The sequence below is a fragment of the Nyctereutes procyonoides genome, unplaced genomic scaffold (assembly GCF_905146905.1).
Source record: "Nyctereutes procyonoides isolate TBG_1078 unplaced genomic scaffold, NYPRO_anot_genome, whole genome shotgun sequence".
In the NCBI taxonomy this organism is placed as follows: Eukaryota; Metazoa; Chordata; class Mammalia; order Carnivora; family Canidae; genus Nyctereutes; species Nyctereutes procyonoides.
The window spans coordinates 27,329,408-27,349,042 of record NW_026575042.1 but is presented as its reverse complement, the minus strand read 5'-3'; the positions used below and the strand labels follow the sequence as shown (position 1 = coordinate 27,349,042).

The 19,635-nt window shown below is 35.5% G+C and overlaps 1 protein-coding gene across 13 annotated transcripts in view; it reads right to left on the bottom strand.

Moving 5' to 3' along the window:
- The window catches only part of ANKRD28 (ankyrin repeat domain 28), a 195,889-nt gene that overhangs the window by 66,336 nt on the left and 109,918 nt on the right, over window positions 1–19,635 (bottom strand). For all 13 annotated transcript variants that reach the window (XM_055321692.1, XM_055321689.1, XM_055321699.1 and 10 more), the window contains one exon: window positions 11,179–11,257. In XM_055321692.1, the coding sequence (XP_055177667.1) occupies window positions 11,179–11,257 (79 nt within the window). The remainder of the gene's footprint in view (window positions 1–11,178; window positions 11,258–19,635) is intronic.

The window sequence follows — 19,635 nt, the reverse complement described above, 5'->3', positions numbered from 1 at the left end:
GCTAGAATTCAGATGTCCTAATGTTTGCATTCCATGTTTTGAGTGTGAGGTTCCAGGGAATAATCAAGTACACTGACTAAGTTATACCTCTAATAACTACTAGGTATGGGTTCCTAGCTAGTTGTGTGATCACTCTGACCTTAAGTTTCTTCACTTATAGAGATCTCCCAATGCCTCATTACAAAAGTTAAATAATAAACATACAGCACGGATAGGTTAAAAGTAGATTTAAAAGTCCTAAACATGAGAGAAAAATGAAATGAAATGCAGGTATATAAAATCATTCGCAAATGAAGTAGCTGGAATTCTGAGAGCAACTGAACTCCTATTCAATGACAGTGAGGACACTTGACACTTGAAGAATTAAGAATCAATATGACAGTTCTCATGATTGCTCAATTAGGCTTTGGAAAAACAAAGGGACTCAGCAAAATAAAGAAATAGCTAGAGAGAGTGATATATTCAACTATACCTGCGAACAACTATCTGCTAGGCTCTTGGGAGACCAAGATGTTTTAAAACATAGACTGTCTAACCACATTTGAGTCAGCATCTGTTCTGGGTAACAGGTAGAATGTAGAGAGTGCAAATATTTAAAATGCTTATAGGTCAGAAGGTTGGAGACCTTAGAGACAGTGAAGGGACAATATGGAAGCTAGGTTCTTTCATTCACCCATTTATCTGCTTAGAACATCAAGGGTTCTCCATAATACTTGTACCTCTCTCTACAACTTTCTACTTATGTGCATAGTAGAAGGACAAATCCTGGCATTATAGCCTGAAAGACAAGTACTCTGGATAGACAGAAGTAGAAAAGAATAAGGCCTGATAATAGGTCTCCAGCAAATGGGGAAAGTTCAATATAACTGATTCCAGGTGTTAACTAAGGAAATAGAATGTGGTTGTCACAAAAACAACAAAATCAAACAACCCCCCCCCCCAAAAAAAAAACCAAAAACACAAAACCAAAACAAAAAAAGCCTCTATGTGCTCATAAAGATGTAAGAAATATGGGCAGCCCTGGTGGCTCAGCGGTTTACAGCGCCGCCTTCAGTCCAGGGCGTGATCCTGGAGACCCGGGATTGAGTCCCAGGCGGGGCTCACTGCATGGAGCCTGCTCCTCCCTCTGCCCGTGTCCCTGCCTCTCTCTCTGTGTGTGTCTCTCATGAATAAATAAATAAAATCTTTTTTAAAAAATGTGAGAAATAAGTGAAAAAAGCAGTGAGAACTGGATGAGTAATATTCTTTAATTTTATGCAGAAAATGGAAGGGTTAAGTATAAATATCTATATTCATATTTGCTTTCTATGCATAAAGAAATCCCTGGAAGAACACTAAGATACTGCATTTCTGTAGGTGGTAAGGTACAGTGAAAGCTGGGTGATAGGGGACTGGAGTAGAAAGGCAGCCTCACTATCACATACCTTTACGTATATATACTCCAAATTTTTGAAATAAAATTGGTATATCACTTATTCAGAAAGAAAAGAAAAAAGAAAAAGAAAAGGAAAAGAAAGAAAAGAAAAGAAAAGAAAAGAAAAAAGGGGAAGGAAGGAAGGAAGGGAAGGAAGGAAGGAAAGAGAAAGAAAGAAAGAAGAGTAGGTAGGTAGGTATTTAAGGGAGAATAAAAGGAGTGGTCGTGCAATGAAAAAAACTGGAAAGTAACTAGGTAGAAAGTAAAGATAGTTTTGTTCTTTCTTTTAACCATGGGTTATCAGGCACACAGTTAAAGAAAGGAAATCTAATTTTGATAGCCATTTGGCAGCCTCAAATAAAAGACCTTGCTGGTTTCATTCTTCATTCTAAGTTATAATTAATTAGTCTTTCTCTTCACTTTTAATAACAAATTTTAGTAACAAATTTAAAGTTAATTTCCAAAAAACCATGAGTGACCTACCACAAAGAATCCACTTATGGTTTACTAAGTATACAAAATACTACTAGTTGGTACTAATGTAACAGACTATGTGATAAAAAAAAATTAGGCCTGTTCTTTTTAGATTCTAAAGATACTTATCTCCAGGAAGATCAACACCACTGGATTCTAGATATCTGATCACAATCTTTTTCAGAAGATGCTCATCTTATCTTTTGTTAAATCATGTGTTTCTTCTAATAACACTAATCAAATGTTTGAATTCCTTTGAAATGAAAGGTCAAGAATATGAGAAATGGTTGAACTATTTCTTTTTTCTTTCTTTTTTTTTTTTTGGTTGAACTATTTCTAAGGACACCAACAGAATATCTCCCCTGCCCACATCTATTAATTAGTAACACTTTACATATTAACAAACAAATATGGCATAGCAATGTACATTACAAAAGTAGCAGCTGAGTATAAAAAGAAAAATGGCGTATGAGCAACGAACAGGACAGCGCACTTCAGTTGTCCAGGCTCCTAGAGCTCACTCACAGGAATTCTGAAGGTAACCAAACTTTTGTTCTACACAGACAGCTCCAAAATTAGTTGTATATTCATAAACATAAGCTACAAAGTCATTCCAGTAATGCAAAAGATATTTCCAGAGTAAAGTTTACCAGTCTAACAGCTGAAAACCAGGCACAAAGACTAAAAATGAAGATGAAAAGTGGGGGGGGGGAATCACACAGACTTAAAATATAAAAGAGTCTTCAAAGAAAGAAAATGAAATGTTAACAGTTCTGGTGGAAACATCACATACTCTGTACGTAGCTGAGTATAATATTTGTGGCTTATAAGGATGACCTTAAGTCACCAAGAAAATATTAATTTCTTTCCTCTCTCCTAGTCATTAAAACAGAAGAGAATATAAAATAGCAGCCCCATCCCAATTGTTGAAGTTAGGTTACTAGGAGACTCTTGGGTAAGAGGAAGCATTGCTAAGAAATTTAAGACAATTGAGATAGCAATTTAGGGATATCACTGATAACTACTGCAAACCCACATTTATAGAAAACCTCTCAAGGGCTAGGAGCACATCTCATTAAATCCAAAATAGTTATGCCCCACCATGTAGCAAATGCTTTCTTGACTAGGCTCTCTTTCCCCCACAAATCCACATGTAGGAGAAATCCATGAGCTTTCCCTTAAGATGATAAATAAGCAGCCAGCACATATGCCACATCAAATATCTGAATAGATTCATCTTCCAGAGTAGATGTGATTAGATTTCTGAAATGCTAAAAGCAAAAAAAAAAAAAAAAAAAAAAAAAAAGCAAGCAAAGAACAATTGCAGGGTAACCCAAACAGGCTGTATACATTTGATACCACCATTAGATTATAGAGAAAAATTCAGATAACCAGCTTCCTCTCACCCAGTCTTTTCATTTAATAATTCATACATATAAAAATTTACTCTAACAGTTTCTGAAAGAAAAAAATTAAGGTAAGCTTTCCAGAATCAGGCCAATGTCTAGCTTATTTGAAGAAAAACAAGAAAATAATTTAAAAAAATTAAAAATCTGGGGTGCCTGGGTGGTACAGTTGGTTAAGCATCCGACTCTTAGTTTCAGCTCAGGTTGTGATCTCAGGGTTGTGAGACTTAGTGCTGCATCTGGCTCCATGCTCAGTGCAGTCTGCTAAAGACTCTCTCCCTCTACCCCTCATCCCTGCTCGAGCACTAGTTCTCTCTCTCTCTCTCTCTCTCTAATAAATAAATAAATAATCAATCAATCAATCTGTCTATTCTGGGCTCTAGACAACAATGCAGCTGAAGAGGAGTCTTGACTTATAAGGAGACAGGCATTAGTGGAAGGAGCCCAGAAGCAGGACCTATGATCTAATAATGCCTCTGTAACAGCACACTGTGTGACCTGGGGTTCTTCCCCACAGACTAGACCTTTATGTTGTTCATCATAATCTCTGGCCTCCGATACCTTGTGTGTGTATATGGGGGAGTGGAGGCAGAGGGCGAGGGAGGATGGGCCCTATGCTGAAACAACATAGGGAGCTCCTGTTTCTGCAAAGTGGATGCCACGAGTCAGGAACTCAAATCAGGAGCACCCCATTTAACTCTAGGTCTCAACTCATCTGTTCTCTCCTTAATCTAATCAATCAGCAAGATTTGCTAATTCCTTAAGTTTTGAAACTAACTTATCAGGAAAATAAGGTTTGTGCTAAGTGAGCTGTGTGATCCATTTCCCATTATAACATTCTATCCTACTTTGAAATAGGTACTGGGAATAAATTATTACATACTTAGGAAATACCTTGCCCTACTTTAAGTAGATAAGGCAGCATCTTTATAATCTATATCAGGGTGTCTTCGATTACAGCCCACCTATTTTGTAAATAAAGTTTTACTGCAATACCAGCTACACCTAGTCACTTAACTATGTAGCTCTCACATTGTAGGAGTAGAATCAAGTAGTTACCAGTTATCTGTCTGGCCCTTCACATAAAGTCTTTTAACCTCTGATTTAGGCTAAGTATTTAATAGTAGATATTACTAAAGTTATTTCCATTTCCACAGGTGTTTATAATAATTATCAGTAGTCCACTAATAATTTTCTAAACTTCTCCTTGCAGAGAATAGTTCTCTTCTCTGCTCCTAAGCCTCAGAGGAGACAGTCCATGTCCAGTGAGCTGGGCCAGGAGCCAAACACTTGCATTACGCTTCTCAAACTGGAAATAATGCTTTCCTTTGGCAGCCTACCAAAAGCAATGTCAAAAGCTTCAGATTCTGTTTTCAGGTTGGGAGTGGAATAAGCAAAGAGCAAATACATTTCCACTTTCCTCCTGCAATGCTGAAAAAGAACCAGCTGTTGTACTGTATCATTTAAGATGGTGCTATGGACGCCAGATCCCCCTCACCCTTCCCAAATTCATATGCTGCAGTCCTAACCCCAACACCTCAGAATGTGATCTTATTTGGAAATAGGGTCTTTACAGAGGTAACTAAGTTAAAATGAGGTGATTAGGATGGGCCCTAATCTAGTATGACTGATATCCTTACAAGCAGAAGAAATATGGACACCGACATGTACAGATGGAAGACACAAAAAGAAGGTGGTCATCTATAAGCCAAGGAGAGAGGCCTAGAACAGATCCTTCCCTCACAGCCCTCAAAAGAAGTTGATGCTGCCAACATCTTGATCTCAGACTTCTAACCACTAGAATTGTGGAAAAAATAAATTTCCGTTTATTTGTTTAAGTTACTCAACTTGTAGTACTTTGTTATGGAAGCCCTAACAAACGAATATACCAGGACTGTCAGTTTTCAAGGATCATATCCTTTAGGTCTAATTCCTAATATATAATATTAATATTTCCTTATTAAGGGTTATATTTTCTTTTTTTTTTAAGGGTTATATTTTCTAAAACAGACTGATCAAATGAAGCTTTGACTAATGCCTTATACAACAGTCATTTAACCATTCAATCATACACTGGAAACAGTCTGAAGTACTGCTAAACCTATGGTTTTAAATATAAACATTAAATGAACAGCTCCCATAAAAGTATCTATACTTATGTAGCCAGAAAATTTAGCCCTCAAAACAGAAGTTCTTCTATAAAAGTAATTATCTATACAAACTTTGCTATGGGGAGAGAGATGGGGGTGTGTGAATAGAGGGGAGCAAGAGATTAAAATAGAGTAACTTCTGGCCAGTTATTAAACCTCTAAATGACTTAGTTTCCCTATCCATAATACCTTCACAGAGTTAAGAGTGAAAAAGTAAATTTACCATAATACTTGAGATCTTTGTAAGCATTATTTCCTTTTATTATTTTACTCCAATAAATAACAATCATGAAATTACACTAGACTTTAGTGTTACTATTGATTCTATGGAAGTATTCACTTGTTCAATCAGATATAACATGTCATAAATGATACCTCTCATCCAAAATTCTTGGAGCTTCATCATGTGTAAACATGATTTTCAATGAATTTAGTTCTGGACTGCAGGTTAAAGAAAGTGAGTAGCTTTACTCTTAAAAACAGAAACAAAAAAAGAACCTCAACAAAAAACAATGTGAAGAAATACCACCTAAGTGACACCAACTACATATAGACCAAGAACTAAAGGAAACTACTCTCCTAAACTGAGAGAAAATCCATTTAGTTTGAGAGCTAGTGGAACAGACTAACCTAACTAATGCTCACTTTTTGCCATCCCCCACCCCCCCGCCCCGGCCCCACACTCTACTCATTAGTAAGTAAATGCTCTGGAGAGAAGCAAATTCTTCAAAGATGTGTTAAGTATCCAGCACAGGACAAGAGGAAAAATATATGGGAGAAGAGAGACTGAGTAAAATATAGTTAATAGGTTCATCTGAAAGAAATTATCCCAGGGGAGGAAAGGATGAATTTGCAAACTACTCTCTGCACAACTTCAGAGAAAGTAAGCTCTGAAGAGAGACCTCAAAGAGTTCCAAGATAGATGCAAGACAATACAAAGAGTCTGAGAGCTGGCAGAGATCAAGAAGGACAAAAGGAAAAAACAATTACAGATGAAACCTTAGAAATAACAAAAAGCAGAATAAACACGATTTAAAACACAGCTAAGAATCTGAACCACAGCAAGAGTGAACCTTAAAAACCTAAGTAAGACCATGTCACTTCACTCAAAACTCCCCTTTGGTTTTCCTCATCACTTTAAGGGCCAAATCAAGTCCTTGCCAAAGCCTACAAGGCCCACATGATCTGGAACCTGGCCACCTCTGCTACTTCATCTCCTACTGTTCTTTTCACTTGCCTCCAAACATGCTTACCACATCATGGTGTTTGTTCTTGTTCTCTCAGTTTTCTCAAAATATCTGCCTGGTGTGCAAGGCTTGCTTCCTCATATCCTTCAGTTATCTGCTCAAATGTCACATATCCCTGAATCCCTTCCTGATAATCTAACATAAAACAGCAACTGATCCCCATCCAACATACATTTCTTTAATCTTCCCATACAAATTATCACTATAAGACAAGCTATGCATATTAACTTGTTATTATCTCCCCCACCAAAACAAACTCCATGAAGGCTGGAACTTCCATCCATTTAATTCATTGTTCTACCCACAGCACCTAGAATAGTACCTGATACACAGACATGCTCATTAAGTATTTGATGAATGAATGAGTAACAGGTATAAGGCAATAACCCAAAACTAAATGGAAGAGACAAAATTACAATTAGAGAACCCCCCCCCAAAAAAAACATGGTAGAAAAATTTACTGACAGAAAAACATGGAAATAAAATATTCAAAGATTTAATGGAAAATATACATGAAATAAAAATCTAAATTTTAGAACTAAAAATGCACACTCACATTATGTCTCAGCAAAAATAATCAACAGATTTAGCCTAAGTTAGTAATGAATTTTAGGGATAAGGAATTGAATCCTACAGGCATCCAGGCAGAAGAGAAGTGACTATGGTGGTGGAGGGTGCTATGGGGGAATGGAAATGGCAAGCAGAGAAGAGCCTGATCCAAGACTTCCACTCAGTGCTAGAAAACACTGGAGCAGCATCTATAAAATTGAGAGGAAAGAGCATCATGAATCAAGAATTTTAGAACTAGCCAATCTACTCTTCAATTAAAGAAAAAAAGGTAACAGAATTTTAGAACTAGCCAATCTACTCTTCAATTAAAGAAAAAAAGGTAACAGTCCCAAATAAGAATATGACATCCATGAGCTCTTACGAAAAATTAAAAACAAAACTCCCTCCCCTCAAAAAAGCCAACCCTCCAACAACTTGATGATGATGTCTCTTCAACCAAGAGATACATACAAATAAAAAACCTAGGGCTAGAGAAGTTAAGGATAAAGACTGGGGTGTGTGAAAACAGTGGGAATTCTGATTACAAAATAGAATGTAAAGTCATAATTCTTAACAATGAAAAGACAAGACTGAATCAAACTAGAGAACACAGTTTCCTAATTTCTCATCATAGGAAGTTAGAGAATAATCAAAACCTGAAACATTAACATGGAAGGACAGGACTCTACAGACTGATGTCAACCTTTTTATCTTCTTCATTTTTTTATTTTAGAGAAATACTGTAGATGTGTAGTATCATATCACTGTGGATGAAAAGATGCGGAATGGGATTTCAATCTTAATTATGAAAAGTTGTTTTGTGACCTAACATGATCCTGGAGAATCTTCCACATAAGCTAAGCCTTTGATTTCATTCCAGCTCATTTTATTCCAGATCCAAGTAAGTTTTTATTTATTTAATTTTTCTTAGAGCCTAGGTGGTAGTCTGAAGAGAAACAAAGTATACAGAAGAGCCTGAGCTGCATCCATAGGAAAACAAATCATTTGTTTTTTTCCCCTTTTTCACTTACCTGAACCCCTAACAATCCCACATTCCTACTGCGTTCCCACCTCTCCCGTTCTCACTTCCACTAAAGACGAGAGACACTGAAACCAAAATGTAAACAAAGCCTAAACTTATATTGCTGGGGTACCTGGGTGGCTCAGCCAGTTAAGCATCTAACTCTTGATTTTGGCTCAGGTCATGATCTCGAGGTCATGAGATGGAGGCCGCCCACCCACCCATCCACATCAGGCTCCATGCTGTCATGTCAGCCTGATTAGACTCTCTCCCTTCCTCTGTCCCTCCTCCCTTGTCTTGGAAGTTTACATTCTAGTAAAGAGAGAATGATAGGAAATGACTAAGTAAAATTTTAAAAGGCTATCAGAAAACATGAAGTAGTAGGAAAAATAACACAGTAGAGGGAAAAGATGGTGGCAGCGGTGGCAATGATCAGGGACTTCATCCAGGAGGTTAACATTTGAGCAAGGACATGAAAAAGGTAAGGGAACAAGTCGTGTGGCTATCTGAAAAAAGAGTTTGAGGCTAAAGAAGCAGCTGTTCAAAGACAGTAGCCAGTGGCATTAGAGCAGAGTGTACAAATGTGAAAGTAATAGAAATTAAAGTCAAAAGAAATTTGGAGCAAGGAAATAATACAGTCTGAGACCAATGTAAAAACTCAATTTTATTCTGAAAACTATAAATTAATTTGTGATTTTATTACTCCATCTAAAAACAGCTACTTGAGACTGATAAAACAGTATAATACAAAAAGTATCCTTTTCTTTTTAAAGATTTTATTTATTTATTCATAGGAGACAAGAGACAGAGAAAGACAGAGACATAGGCAGAGGGGAGACAGAGAGAAACAGAGACATAGGCAGAGGGGAGAAGCAGGCCACCCATGGGACTCAATCCCAGGACCCCGGGACCACGACCTGAGCTCAACCACTGAGCCACCCAGGTGCCCACTAAAATTATTTTTTAAAGTTGAAATAGCTTTTTTATACATGTATGGTGGCTAATTTTATATATTATTTCTCTTTGGGTTATTTAATAGAAATTAAGCATTCTCTCAAATGTTCATATCAAAGCTGATATGATATTATCACATGTGAATTCATAAGGCTCATCTGACTATCATACTTACAAAGACCAGGAAGTCAACTTTCTATAAATTCTTGATGCAAACATTCACTTTAAAAGCCATGTAGTAAGTCAAATGGAGCATCTGAAAAGTTTTTCCTAGGTTAAAAATTAAAAATGAGAAAAAGAATCCTCCATTTTAAGTCATAAAATCTTTAAGTTAAAATGGAAGTAAATGAACAGAACTGTGTTAAAATAAAAAAATGTAGCAGTAGAGTTCTTATCCAAAGTCTTAGACATTAATTTAACTGGAACTGTACTGTTATTAGCATAGGCATGTCTTAAAGAAAAAAGAAACTGTTTCTTAGGCAGTATTTGTAAAGAAAATTCCATATATAACCTATATCCCATCAATTCATGTTACTATAGTAGAAGCCTCAATTAAGAAGAAATATGATTTTTCTCTTGCATCTCCTCAGTTCTTATCTCTAATAAATTTAAGCTGGAAACTAGTGAGCTAGCATCCACAGAGGAACAGATATCTTCAAGAAAGTACATCTGTGATGAAGTTACTCATGAAGAAACTAGTATAAGAATATCAGCTGGGGCTGACATGAGTGAGCACTGAGTAATGTTTATGTTGTATACCTAAAACTAATAATAATACTTCAGTAAAAAAAGAATATTAGCTGATCAATATTTAAAAATGTATATGATCATGCAATTTGCTATAAAACCCAGATTTTAGAATTTTCATAAATGTAAAAATGGTAAAATTCTATTTAGGCTTTTTTTTTTTTTTTTTTTTTTTTTTTAAAGACTGAGAGAGAAAGCGAGCACAAGCAGAGGGAGAGAGAGAATCTCAAGTACAATCCATGCCTGGCATGGAGACGGACGTAGGGCTTGATCTCATGACCCGAGATCATGACCTGAGCCTAAATCAGGTGTCAGACATTTACCTGACTGAGCTACCCAGGCACCCCTCTATTTAGGCTATTGAATGGGATCTTCATTCAAAAATTCGCTAAGTGCTCCTATTCCCAAATATTAAATGAATGATACTATTTCTTCAATTGCATTATGTGTATATCTACAATCTAGCAACAGAAGCAAAATTTAAGCACATTTGAATTTTCTAATAAATAAAATTTCTAATAATTTGGCTACAACAAAAATATTTCTAAGCTCTGTTTGACTATAGGGAGTCTGATCACAATAGGAGTTATTCTATAAGAAAGAGTTCTACCATTACTTCATAGTAAAGTCTTAAACAGTTTAGGAGAAACTGAAAGATAAAAGTACAAGTTTCTAAAATGTATTTTATGGGCCCTCAAAAAGAGTTCGATAAAAGCTACTTAAAGACAGACACCTTGTTGGCAACAGTCATAAAATATATCACAATCATATCATTTCTCACTACCTCCACTACTGCACTTGGTCTGTGCCACATCACCTCCCCCTTGAAGACCCACAATTTTCTCATAGCTACTCTGTGGTCAATCAGGCCTACTATGAATATTCTATATAATGCCTAAGCCTATATATTGTTCATCTCACCCTGTTATTCTAACATACTTTTTCATTTTTCTATGGCAATTATCATCTCCTAACATTTACTTGTATTTACAGCCTGTTTTTCCTTATTGGAGTATATACCCCCCCAAAGGCAATAAACTTTGCTTTGCTCTCCAACATACTCTAAGTACTAGAACAGTATCTGGGACATGATACAAGATTAGCTATAGAATGAACAAATTTCAGCTTATGAAACAAATATAAAGTCAACTAGGTTTAATATTAATTATGACAAAATATGCATGATGTGCTCTTATTAATTAGAGCTTTACCATACCAGATAAAATAAGCAGTTCAATGATTTCTGCATCTCCAAGATAGGCAGCAGCATGCAGTGGAGTTCTCTTTTCATTGTCCTGTAAGAAGAGGAAAGGTGGAACATAAGTTTTAACATAAAATTAATTTCAGTATATTTTTTTTCCAGTATACTTTAAATGAAGAAAAATCATTAACTATCAACTTACTAATTCTATAACCCTAGTCTAAGTCAGTAAGTCCCAGTAACAGAATATTACCTTTCTAGGAGAAAAAAAGCCTGAAAAAAATATTTTGGCCTTAAAAATGGTTTTTTAAAGCACAGCAAAAATAAAATCTAAGGTGACAGAGAGATAGCATTTTAGGCTTTCTTGAATAAAGATGCCTATGCTGCTGATATATACAGGCAAATTTCTTTTATTTCATCCTATTTTCCAATATACTTCCACAGTTTTACACAGTTTGGAATTGTTGACCTAAATAAAACAAACCTTAACAAACCAAATGGTTTGCCTATCAAAATGTTTCCACATGTACCCCAAAATATTTTTCTGGGGATTTAAACTCATCCCTTAAAACAATATTAAGGTTTTTCTTAAAATTCCTGTCAATTTTGTTTGTGGCTCTAAAATATTTCCTATCTTTGTAAATATATCAAATAAATACTCTTCCATTTTGAACAGTGAAAGAAACCATCAACAAAACAAAAAGGCAACCTACTGAATGGAAGGAGATACTTGCAAATATCCCCCATAATGGGTTAATATCCAAAATATATCAAGAATCTATATGACTCAATCTATATGACCAAAAAAACCCAAATAATCCAATTAAAAAATGAACAGAGGACCTGAATAGACATTTTTCCAAAGAAGACTTACAGATAGCCAAAGAAGCTTAGAGACATATGAAAAGATGCTCAACATCACTAATCATCAGGGAAATGCAAATTAAAACCACAATAAGATATTATTTTATACATGTCAGAATGACTAAAATCAAAAGGACAAGAAATAATCAGTGTTGGCAAGGATATGGAGAAAAAGGAACCCATCTGCATTGTTGGTGGGAATGCAAATTGGTGCAGCCACTCTGGAAAACAGTATGAAGGTTCCTCAAAAACTTAAAAATAGAATTACCATATGATCCAGTAATTCCATTATTTACCCAAAGGAAACAAAAACACTAATTCAAAAAAATATATCCACCCCTATGTTTATTCTTGCATTATTTACAATAGCTAAACTATGAAGCGTCCATCCATAGATAACTGGATAAAGCCATAGATAACCGGATAAAGAAGATGTACTATACATACACACTGGACTATTACTTAGCCATAAAAAAGAATAAAATCTTGCCATATGCAACAACATGGATAGATCTAAAAGGTTTAACATTAAGTGAAATAAGTCAGTGAAAGAAAGATAAATACTATACAAATTTATGTGTGATTTATGAAACAAAACAAATGAACAAAGAAAAAAGGGACACTCTAAAATACAGAGAACTGGTAGTTGCCAGAGGGGAGGTGGGTTGGGAGATGGGTAAAATAGATAAAGGGGATTTAGAATACATTTATCTTCAGAAGCACTGAGAAATGTATAAAACTGTTGCTGTTGAATCACTACATTGTATACATGAAATTAATAAAATAGTAATGTATTTAATTATACTTCAACTGAAAAAAATATATATACTCTTCCAAATCTTCCTTCAAGAAAAGACGCTATATCTAATGCAAGGCTTCATGTACCTCCTCCCCCCACCAAATACCAATGATCTCCAGTTTAAGAAACTTGAAGATCTTGAGGTAGAGTCACATTCATGGATTTTTAATTCCTATTTACACCTTATCTAAAGTTACAAGAGTGTTGTTTCTGTGAAAGCTATTTATTTAGATTTATTGTGAAATTTTTTGGATAGAGGTTTTGAGATACGCTGTTGTTTTCCATTATCTATCTTCCCCTTTGTCCACAGGAATAAAGTTGTAGCTGATACTTTACCCACACAGTGAGAGAATATATTCTTAAATCTGCCTGGAAGTTTTGTTACTTATTGTGGACCAGTGTGGTATGTGAGTTGGAAGTAGACACAACTTTCAGGTCATCTTTCACTTAAAAGACAATTACCTTACATCTGGATTACTGCTTTCCCATTTCCTACAGGCTGTAAGACAGATGTGAATGAAACCGAGCCAGCTCTGACCCTGCAGAGGTAGACCAATATCCTAGAAGACCATCATAATCTTGAATAATCTTAGAGAACAAAGTTGCTCCACTAATCTGGACCACTAACTCATATACTACTAAGAGAAATAAATTTCTCATTTAAGTAAGTATTGTATTTTGGGGTCTTTTACCATATTAGAATATTATAGCTTTCAAGATTTACGAAAATGAGATTTCACACTGAAATAATTTTCTTGTTTGGTAATACCCCAATTACTCTAAGAACGAATACACAACTGAGAATAAATTATGCTAGTCAAAAGAGGGGTTAAAAATATTAATAGGCAATCCAAAAAAGGTTTAATAGTAGCATATAAATAGGTATTATAAAGATGTGTGGAACATACAATTATCACTGGCTCTTCACTGGCTTCTTTATATAACTTCAATATATTGTGATACTGTTTTCGTCCTTATAGTCATAACAGGTGCTTCAGTAAAAAGAAGCTGGTATAGGGGCTATTAGTGTTGTTTCACTAAGCTAAGAGCTCTTGTCTCTCCATCCTCAATTAATTTCCACAAGACCATGTTTTTTTATTCCAATATGTACCTCAGCAAACAGAATACTTTGCACAAAACTCACTGAATAGTTGTTGAAAAAGCTAACAAAGAACCACCCGAAATCTCAGACTATATTCAGTCTTAGTCATTTTAATAAAAGGATCCTTGGTTTAAGGCTTTTCAGTGTTAATCATTAAGATATCAAATTCCCTAGAGTGTTTAAATATGATCAGACCTTCTCAAATTGAGAAACATGTCTACTACAAAGGATAAACCATACATACACAGTGCGTGCACAAATTGATCATTTATGTGTGAGAGATGTCTGGAATTCTATGACTCAATACCTTGAATACTATTCATGTATTCTATGACTCATGAGCATAGTTTTCCTCTCTACAAATCATTATTGAAGGAAAAAAGGAACACTTTGGTTAATTTTACAAAAATAAATCTACCTATCACATTTTATTTTACTATAAATACTGAAAATTACATAATAAAATATTTAAGATCTCCTTCAATAATTTTATTACCATAAAAAGACTATCCCCTTGTACATATTAATTTTATTCCAAAGAATTTGTTTTAGATAAAAATATTCTTATATATATGCAAACAAAACAACTAAGTGTACCAATTGATTATTGTAAGAAGGAAAATGCTGGAAATAACTTAAATGCCCACCAAGCAGAATGGTTATCTAAAATGAAACACAAGAAGTTCTTAACCAACCTTCATTTAACTGACTCACATGATTAATCAATATTCTCTGTTTCCTGAGTAAAACTAATGGTGACTTTGGCACACCATGTATTTTGACTATTAGGCTACCACTAATAAGCTCTTATACTTTCATTCCCACCACTGGGCGTCTATTTATCAAGGGTAAAATATGTTTGTTACCACAACTGTTTGTGAAAATTATACCTACTATCCTAATTATATGATTTATTTAAATATTATTTAAACTGATAAAATGGAATGAAAAAAAATTGTTTCTATGATCAGTAGGTTGAACACCACATAAAGACTCAATAATGGCAAGCTACTAAAAAAAGTACTATTGAATTGGGTGTGGCTGAGAATCCAATCACTAAGGCAAACAGTAAACAGAGATATTTGATTCTTAAGTGGCTAAATTCTCCTATCACCTAAAGAAACCCAAAATGGGTTACAGAAAATGTACTGAGGGTAGGGTTCATACAAGGAAGATAACAATGAACAATGGACTCCACGCTGTCAACAAAAAAAAGTCTCAGCTCAGTTTAAAAAAAAAAATGGCTGGCAAATATACATTATTACAGTAAAATGCTTAAAGATCACTCTATGGCTCCCTCTGTCAGACTCTGATTAGCTTACTAACTACCAGTTATGAAAGCTATTAGATGAAAGGACTTCAGCTGTACATCCGTAAAATGAAATACTATGTATGGGTTCTACATCCAATCCCACTGTGTGGGTTTTTTCCCTCCACAGATCCAGGCAGTGCTCCAATACCAGCTTTACATAATACCAGCTGGTCTTACCATTCAACTCAATTCTGACACTATCAACTATGAGACAGCATCAGATCCCACAGGATATAGGTTCAGTCCTATAACCACCCCCCACCCCACCCCGCTTCAAATGCCCATAGCAAGTCCAGGATGCGAACCTGTACTTCAACCAGCTATTAATCAGGTTTCCCCGGCTCCCACCTAGCTACAGTGTTCACAGGGTTCAGGAAAACAGTTTTCTCAGTAGATTACCAGTTTATTACCAGGATATTACAAGATACAAATCAAAAGCCAGATGTTAGAGAAACACTGAGATGTTTAACAAAGAACTTACAACCTGGTAACATTTGGAGGCCAGCACAGTAGTAAAAAGTGTGTTTCTGGTTACCCAACCCAGAAGCTCTCCAAATTCTTTCCTTTGGGGTTTTTATAGAAATTTCATTACATAGGCACGACTGATTAAAACACCATCTACTGGAAACTGAGCTTAATCTCCAGCTCCTCTACTCCCCAGAGGTGGTGGTACTAGGACAAAAGGGAACAGCAAGTCCTCATCCTCAAATCACAAAGCTGGATCCGAAGGCATCTAAGCACCCATTCTAAGCTTTCCCAAAGTCACTTCATTAACATAAAAAAGACATCCCTCATTGCTCTCTCTCAGGAAATTCCAAGGGTTTTTAGGAACTCAGTGCCAGAAGCAAGAATGAAGACCAAACATACTTTATATTATAAATCACAATATCACACTATGCTTCCAATCTAAAATAACAAGCAGACCTCAATGTTCCTTGTCAATACAAAAGTCTCTAAATCAGTGTTAAATGAAAAAATGCAGGCTTCAAAACAATTGTATGATAGGCCTGAATATGCATAAAATAACTTTGAAAGGATACTCAAGAAACTAATACAATGATTTTCTCTGAGTAAACTGGCAGACTAGGATTTAAAGTGTGAGAAAGAGTTATTTTTCACTATTGTGGCCTTTGGTATTGTTTGGAGTTATTACTATGTACATATTTCAAAAAGTAAAACAAACAAAAAACCCTAAAAATAACATTTAAACCAACTGTAAAGCTATTTACTAAAAATTCTAAAAATAATTCACTATACCAGGTATTTCATAAATACTAGGTACTCATTACAAAAAGAATGTTTTTTAGATATTCAGTTTAAGAAACTGTTGCATCTCAATGTAGTATTCCTAAAATAATCTCAACTAAAATTATAAATACACACCAGACTCAACAAATGTTAAGTTGATCACAGTTTTTGATCATATACTTTAAAGTACACTTTTCTTATAGTTCTTATATAAGTACTCAGAAAAGACATTTTTTGCATATGATTAGGACAACAAAAAACTAACTCTTCACTCTCCCCAAATAAAAACAAAAAACAGCTATAATTTTTATTTTTATTTTATTTTTTATTTATTTTTTTAGCTATAATTTTTATAAGCAATTATCCTGAAAAAAGATAATATACAGTAGATGGGTTAAGATCAGTGATTGCTAACCACTTGGGGTTGGGCCACAGGCATACGCTGGCTGGTAATTTACAGAAGAGCTACACAAGTGAATGGAACATGAAGGAGCTCTTTATGGTGATGCAACAGTTCCGTACCTTAAACATGGTGGTGGTTATACAAACCTACACATGTGACAAAATGTCATAAAGTTATTCACAAGGATGTTGCCATTACTACTGATGTGGGAAATAGAAGAAAAATTATTAGATTTCCTTCCTGCCATTGATTGACAAGTCCTTGAAACGGGGAGGGTGACATTCCTCTAGTGACTCAATTGCCTAGATGTTAATACTTTGCTAAAAGCAAAAGGAAATCTTAGCTCAACCCCCAGGATCCTGTAAGCGTACTTTAACAAATAAAAATTTCTTTGGAAACTTCCTTCATCTCCACCCCGCCCACCCCCAAGATACAGGTTGGCAATCATCCCCCAAGCATGTAACCTATCGATATATATATCCAAAGGGTCTCATGACTCAGGAGTAATAAATGACCTTTTCTTAACAATAGCTAGCCCCCTCAAGGTCCTGGAAATCTTGCTTCCAAAATTCCTGAGAGACTTAATGCTATCCCTAACCCCCTCCCAACTTTAAAGTATATAATGGGCTATTCCTCATGATCCCAGTGCAGCTCTTTCTGTTCACAAGTCCTGTCCCCATGCTTTAATAAAACCAAAGACTCTCAAGAATTCTTTCTTGGCCGTCAGCTTTTGAACCCTAACATCTTTCTTATACCACTACCACATCATCTCCTCCTCCAAATGAGTGAATGCCAAAAACCTGGTGAAATCCAAGAGAAGTCTCTATTTTAAATTAGTTGAATTGTGCCATTATCAGTTTCCTAGTTTTGATAATCATACTGTAGTATGATGTCATCATTTGAAGAATCTGGTTGATGGAAAGAAAAGATCTCTCTGTACCATTGCTGCAATTTCTGGTCTACAATTTCTTCAAGCTAAAGTTTTTTTTTAAAAAGTATTACAAAAAAATCTTGAATTATATTTTGGTTTGTATGTTGTGTTACAGTGAGCTCCAGAAGCAGTTTACAAAACACAGGCAAACAAGGTTGCACAACCTAGGGTATGAGGCTGTGAGAAAAAAGGGAATCCATGGTGGATCCCAAGTACAGGCCAGGAAAAGGGCTATATGTAACTTAAGTAAAATCTGGGAACTAAAAACTGCACCTGTACATTCTCAATATTTTGTGTAAAACTTTAAATGTAAAACAGATTTTAGGATCAGGCTGGAATAAGAGGAAAGGAACTTTATAAGGGAGGAAAAGAGAAAAGTTAGAAATGATAAAGTGAAATAGAACGTTTATATAGGGATAAATAGAGACTGTGAGAATTCATTCACATATACACATTCAACTATGACCTTCATAGCAAGTACTCAATTCTGTAATTCTGCCCCTGTCCAGGTACCAAAACTATTCACTTATATGAGCTGTAATTTAAGAATAGTAATCCTAGCAGTCACAACAATTAACACTTATCTAGGCCTTACTTCATGCTAGCACTGCTCTAAGCACTTTATTTACTCTGCAGGGCTTAAGAACTAAATGTGTTTCCTTATTTAACAGATAAAGAAATAAGGCACAGAAAGATTTAAGGAATTTACTTAAGATCATATGGCAGTGGCAGAATCAGTATTCAAGTACAGGCACTTGGGCTCCAAGGTATGTGCTATTGTTAACTTATCATACAGCCTCTATTTGTAATGCTCCATTATCCATTTAACCATGGTCTGCTTAAAACTAGTCATTCTCCGGGGCACCTGGGTGGCTCAGTGGTTGAGCGTCTGCCTTCCACTTAGGTCATAATCCTGGCGTCCTAGGATAGAGTCTCGCATCAGGCTCCCCACAGGGAGCCTGCTTCTCCCTCTGCCTGTGTCTGCCTCTATGTGTCTCTCTCATGAATAAATAAAATCTTTAAAAACAAAAACAACTAATCATTCTCCTTCAAAAAATTCTGTGGCCTGACTTCATTTTTCTTATGAACTTTTTATCATAATTTTCTTAATAATTTTTCCCTTTCTTTTTTATTTGTACTGCTATCAGACTGAAACCTTCATATGTAATATTCAGGGATTATCTTCCAATGCTCAGTTTCAGGTCCACAGAGCTCAGCTGTACTTAACCTAGTACAGCTAGGTTTTACCAGATCCAATCCTGTCTTACCCCTTCATAAATAAGTTATGATGCCTGACTGTTCTCAAAACTGCACTCAAGGAAGCTCCATGGTGAATCTCAGCTTTGGGGATAATGGTTCTGTAGGGTACTGGTGGATGTCTATAGCTGCTTCAAGTAAGAGAATTCTAGTTACTTTGGTATAGAAGTAATGCTTTGTATACTTACAGCTATTTGGAAAAATCCTTAGATTGTGTTTTTAGGTAACTTCATTTTTAAATTCACTAACAGCCCTCCAACCTTATCCTCTCATCCTCAAAGCTGGTTTATATGCTAGCAGATCAAATTTGGAAGGCAATTTCACATTCATTAAACCATTAGCTTCCCTGCTCAATTGGCTTTAGTGGGTCATCACCACCAATCATCTCCACTCCACCCCCATAAATTGATATTCAAAAGCCACTAACTTGTAGCTGGAACCACAACAGCTAATCTCTACTAAAAGAATAAGTAATTGCACACTTTCATCTTTCACCTTTGATCCCTTTGCCCAGAATGTCTTTCCCCTGCTCAAATCCCTTCTACTCTTCATGGCC